Source organism: Etheostoma cragini, chromosome 18 (assembly GCF_013103735.1).
Source record: "Etheostoma cragini isolate CJK2018 chromosome 18, CSU_Ecrag_1.0, whole genome shotgun sequence".
Classification (NCBI taxonomy): Eukaryota; Metazoa; Chordata; class Actinopteri; order Perciformes; family Percidae; genus Etheostoma; species Etheostoma cragini.
Genome location: NC_048424.1, coordinates 22,507,239 through 22,513,425, shown reverse-complemented (window position 1 = coordinate 22,513,425; position 6,187 = coordinate 22,507,239). Strand labels below are relative to the sequence as shown.

The 6,187-nt window shown below is 39.0% G+C and overlaps 1 protein-coding gene across 2 annotated transcripts in view; it reads left to right on the top strand.

Moving 5' to 3' along the window:
• The window catches only part of elp3 (elongator acetyltransferase complex subunit 3), a 25,585-nt gene that overhangs the window by 6,390 nt on the left and 13,008 nt on the right, over positions 1 to 6,187 (top strand). For both annotated transcript variants that reach the window (XR_004660357.1, XM_034899811.1), the window contains exons 8-9: positions 3,072 to 3,233; positions 3,353 to 3,479. Coding sequence is in view for 1 of the 2 variants with exons in the window: in XM_034899811.1 (XP_034755702.1) it covers positions 3,072 to 3,233; positions 3,353 to 3,479 (289 nt within the window). In the remaining variant the exon portion in view is untranslated. The remainder of the gene's footprint in view (positions 1 to 3,071; positions 3,234 to 3,352; positions 3,480 to 6,187) is intronic.

The following is a 6,187-nucleotide window of genomic DNA, read 5'->3' as shown; positions in this document are numbered from 1 at the left end:
GTGTGTGTGTGTGTGTGTGTGTGCGTGTGCAAGGTAATAGTGTTGGCTGCTGCTCAGTTTGTGAAGGGGGGGCACTTAATTTGGCTGGGGCCAGCCATTATATATATGTATATGTGTGTGTAGGTGGGGGGTGTGTGTGCGACCACGACCACATGCTCCCCCCTGATCTGATCACGTCTACTGAGATACCTCGAGAGAATCACCTGAGATAATAGACTTTTTATTGATTCATCTCATACAATCTGATCATTGTCTCTGGAGCATAAACTCGTGTAATTGGTGTAAATCAGCCAGCAGACTGTAAAAGATGGACATTTACTGCCAGCAGATACTGACTCAAAAGGAATATGTGGTGGCATGAGGAGTGGGGCTAATGGTCATTGGAGCAGCTGGAGATGAGAAAATAACAGCTGGCTGGTGTGCTTGGATGAGATGTGTCTGTTTTGCTTGCTGGTGGTGTTTTGAGGATTTAGATCAGTGACTCCAATAAGTTTAGAAGTCGCAGCGGAGTTACATTTCAGGCCAGATGAAGCTTAGAAAATATCTGTCTCAAGATTACATTAAAGAATTACAAGGGATTGTACTGCGTCATATAAAGTCACTTTCTACATCTGGCTGCTTCTTTTCCTGCTTTAATCAGCAGACCTGCCGCTCTGTGGACACCCAACAGTCATAACATGGTCAACATACGTTTTTATTTTGTATTTTTAATATTAATTTATCAGAATAATTTATTTGTCATTATAAATGATTCTGATTAAATAACCAAATATTTGTATTGGTATCGCCTTAAAAATCCTTTATTGGTCGGGCTCTAGTAATGATTGGTAATTAATGGGAAAAAATCATTCATGGGAAAAAAATCATTGGGTAGCTTGTCCAAATAATGCTATCGAACAGCTGACTCCTGTTGCTCAATTCCATCTTCAGCCCCCCAGGCCCTCAGGTAATTGGGTGTTTTCCCCATTTGGGGGCTGTGCACCAAGGTGGGACCACAGCATTACCAAATGATCAACTTATGAAGGTAACATGGTGAACATGCTGCCTTAACCAAAACAACGACCTGAACGACACTAAAATGCTCTGTAGACCTGAGGAGAGCTGCAGTCTAGTGATACGTATACAAGGGATTACTTTCACATTATACACCATTTTTTGATCCATTGTTATTACAAAAATATTGATTATAGACACTTTAATTGGTGGATATATACTGAAATTAACCTTTTTAAATACAGTGAAATAATAACTTCAAATGTTCTCAAGCAGGATCCTACTAGAGCTGCAAAGATAAATTGATAAGTTGCCAACTTATTTAATGAATTTGCAACTTCTCTGATCCCAGCTTCTTAAATGTGAATATTTTCTAGTTCCTTTATCACTCTGTGACAGTAAAATGTATATAGACAAAACAAGACATTTGAGGACGTCATCTTGAGCTTTAGAAAACACTGATCCACAATCTTCCCCATTTTATAGAAACCACTCCATAAACAACTAATTGACAGGTTAATCAGAAATGAAAATAATTAGTTGCAGCACTCTAACCTCCATCCCTTTACAGCCGGGACTTTTTAATTGACTGAGCAGTCTAAGTATTTAACTTTATTATTATTATAATGCTCATTAATGTCTCATTTCACATTTGCAGTACACAAATTTTCTTCTATCCTCTGTTGACTTTATTGCATTAGTGTGTTCTTAATGTGAGGTTAGTGTTTAGATAATGAGCCATGCCAACTCACAGCATGTAAATTGATTTTGCTTAATGATCCCATAGAACACCCCAATAAGACTAAATAGTCAAATTAAGAAAATGATATTATATCAAAGCAAGAATTCTATTATAGGATATAAGCATATTAAAGGGTATTTTTTTTGGTCCTATTTTCTTATGTTTTTCTGTCTGAGAGACTGATGGGACCAACAATCTTTGAAATAGTGCTAGTATTAAACAAGACAGCGGTGAGAAAAACTACGTTAAAAAAAATGTATGTAAGATGATGGGCAATTGTGCAACTTTAATGTACGTCTACTAAACATGCTTTTATTGCCACTGACAGGCTCAAATTAGTATTCCAAGTGTCTGACAACATTACAGAAAGGATCTATATGCTCGAGCCAAATCCACCAGACTCTGTTTGAATAAACGTTAATATTCTCATCGTTAAATAGATTTTATTCAAAGTTGTCAGAAACAAAATAAAACCATTTAAAGCCGTCGTTCCACTTTTACCACATTCTCCATTCTTACTTGGTTGGAAAAAAATGATTTACTAGGGCTGGAAGATTGACCAAAAATGTATCCCAGGACGATAATTATGATTATTTATTCTTGTTGATGGGCCTGCTTTCTCCCTAAAACATTCTACCGTGCGTGTGGTCACGTGACTTTGCCTGGACCAGTCAGCCGCATGGAAAGCATGATGGAAGCTGACTCAAAGACCGAGTCTGAGTCATCTGAGCAACTCGTGCCCAAAAGAAACGCAGTGTATGTCGTCTAGGGAACAATTAGCTTCAGAAAAGACGATTTAGAACAATGTGATTTATTAGCGTTCATTTTTCGTTATCAAGGTGAAATGTGCAATTAATCATTTTTGTTTTAGGTCAAATTGTTCAACCCTACGATTCACCCAATTACATGTTAAAAATAGGCGGTTCTATGCACTCAAAAAGTACTATAAGCTTTGGTTATTAAACGAAGGCTGGGGAGTTTGGCAATGGTGATTTCGAAGTCGTTACTGAAACAAAAAGGATTTTTATTCTTTAACTATAATGTTTATCTCTCTAGGTATCCTTACCATGATGTTGTCAGACACTTATAATAATAAATAATCTGAGCTTGTTGGTGGCCAAAACAGCAGTTTTAGTGGAAGGAAATTTGTCCCATATGAATAAATTGCAGCCAGGTTTGCTAATGCCAATTACAACATCCTCGCTCAAAACTGGTACAATTAATATTATTTTTGTTCACATTAGTCCCCTAGACACCAAAGCATGGGAAAATAGGTCCAGGTTTTAAGAACAAGAATAATATAAAGTGAAATGACTGAGACGGTGTTGTCCTGCAGATACTCGGAGCGCAGTAACACCAAGTGTGTGGGAATCACCATCGAGACGCGGCCTGACTACTGCCTGAAGCGACACCTCAGCGACATGCTGGGCTACGGCTGCACGCGGCTGGAGATAGGAGTCCAGAGTGTGTATGAAGACGTGGCCCGAGACACCAACAGGTCCGTAGGTTGGGGGGGGTAAACATGACGGCTGGAGATAAGGAAGCAGACATGGCAGACGTTTCACCTTCAGGCTTTTATAATTTAACTGTGTATTTGTACATGCATGTTTCCTCCAGAGGGCACACGGTGCGAGCTGTCTGTGAGTCTTTCCACCTTTCAAAGGACGCCGGCTTCAAAGTAGTTGCCCACATGATGCCAGATCTGCCTAACGTGGGCATGGAGAGGGATGTGGAGCAGTTCATTGTAAGCATTTCATAAATATTGTTTGTTGTCATATTAAACTATTGATTTATACGTAATCATACCTTTTGGGTAAGAGATGATGTGCTTAGCATTAGGTTAAGCTTCACAGTAGTACTGACCAAAGTTCCAGAGTAATTTGATTCCGGGGCAATGTTGCATACGATCTAGAGGTGGGAATATATCGATATTATATTGATATCGTGATATGTGACTAGACATCGTCTATGATTTTTCATATCATAATATGGCATTAGGGTTATCTTTTCCTGGTTTCAAAATCTGCATTACAGTAAAGTGATGTTGACTGTTGTAACTGTATCATGCCTTTATACTTAGTCATTATATCCAGATTACTGATGAATATTAATCAAAAACCTCATGGGGTAAATATTTTGTAAAAGCACCAATAGTCAACGCTGCAATATCGCTGGTATCGAAATCAAGGTATTTGGTAAAAGAATATTGTGATATTTGATTTTCTCCATATTGCCCAGCCCTAATGCAATCTATATCACAATATCATTTAATTACCAGATGGTCATGACAAATATCAGGATTCATACTTGTTTTTCCTCATAATTTCAATGAAATGTGATTTCACAGATTTTCTTTTGCATTGTTGTGTAGAAATGTAGTGCTTTCTAAAATGCCCATCGAAGGCCCATTTATCCAGTACAGTTGCATGATCTAAATGTATTTTTTTTTTTTTTTTTTTATTTGCTTTAGAGGCATACTAGATGCCAGTAAAGATATGCACTAAGTGGATTATTAGGTTTATTGTTTGTGACATTAGGAATCATCCACTTGTTCTTTGGGCTTGGCATCAGGGTGCGTCATCACTACTTATTTCACAGTGGTGTAGGAACAAGTAAGTCCCACATGTAGCATCTTAAAAATAGGAACAGAAAAGTGAACTCGCAGTCCCAACTGTGATGTGACTCAATGAAGAAGGGAAAAAACCAGATGTCTCTCAACAGCAGGCTCACTTTGCAGCTCTGATTGGGAACCCGGCTGTAATGTGAGGGTGCGGGATCAGACGAGGCTCCTTCCCAACATGCCTGACTGTAGGATGTAAATCAAGACTCAGTTTGAGGCTGTGCGCAATATCAGCTCATTTGGCTTATTTTTTGCAGTGTTAAAACAGGAATCAAGGGATTAACAACACAATGAGGAAAAAGAAAAGATTTAACTAATTGGAGCAGGTTCACGCACCCCCGTGACTTTTACCCAAAATATGTCACTCATTGTCTCAGATGCAACAACACTTTTTCTCTCCCTTGCCGGGTAATTGAACTGTTTCTTTGGTTCGTGTTTTTTTTTAATTACTGTCAGTCTGGTGATTCACAGGGTTTGTACAGAGTTGAAAAAGTTGACGCCTTAGTTTTCCTTTTGTAACAAGCTACAAATTAAAGAAGAAAAGACAGCAACCGTTTTGTTCTGCTCAGAGCGAAGATATACTAAATTAGATTTAAAAAAACATTGGCCTTTTTATGTGGACAAGGAATACTGAGCTTTTGGAAAATAATGAAATGAGCTTTGGGGTGGTTGGGCACTTTGTGTCCTCGCATTGCCAGACCGATCTCCACAGCGCTGCAGAGTAAGGTCTGGCTCCTCCACACATGCATTCTGGGATCGGAGAAAACAACGCTGTTTGCTTTTCTTCAAACCAATCACAATTGCTAACCAAAATGTCATTTATTTAAATTTCTTTTTAATCTGGTGAAAAAAACATCAGAATGATCATATTAACCCTAACCTTCTTCACAATTGAACTGAACCGTATCTTTGCCATTGATATTCTGCAATTTCTTGACACCTATTGGCCATAACGTATATGCTGATATAAGATAAGCTAGTCTCGCATTGCCAGACCCTCCACACAGTATTCCAGGATGGGAGAAAAACTCGCTCGGTGTTATTGGCATTTCTTTAAACCAATCACAATCCTCATGGGCAGCGCTACGCGCCGGACGGAGCCACGGTGCCACAGCCAAATAGTCTCGTGAAGGAACTTTTTTTTGTGGAACGTTTCTACGTTCAGAAAAAGGTTTAGTTGTGGAGCAGAAAACTCAGATTGGACAGATAGTCTAGCTAGCTGTCTGGATTTACCCTGCAGAGATCTGAGGACCAGGTAACCATAGTCCTCAGATTGGACAGATAGTCTAACTAGCTGTCTGGATTTACCCTGCAGAGATCCGAGGACCAGTTAACCATAGTCCTCAGAAATCCATCGGAGTTTAGAACGACCCAAAACAAAGAAAGCAAAAAGTGATTGACTGGATGGCTGAAAAGAGGGACATTCAGTGTTTTTCCCGGCGGCACCTGAAAAATCGCGGAATCGGAACTTCGTTGCTATAGACTAACCATAAGCTAGTACTGGCTGATATATTTGTTGGACTGTAATTAAACATATTAGACTGTAGGTGATCACACACAGCTGTGACGCAGCCGTTTTGTAGTTTAATGATGCGAATAGGACAACGAAGAAGAGATTTTAACCACTGTCTGAATTAGACACTGGAGTCATTTAGACTTGTGTGAAAGCAAAGCGGGGTTGTTGTTGTTGTTAAAGCTGACTACAGAATACACAATATAGCTAATCTCCCAATCTCCAACAGCTCTGTCAGATTATACAGTGGGTACGGAAAGTATTCAGACCCCTTTAAATTTTTCACTCTTTGTTTCATTGCAGCCTTTTCCAAAAATCA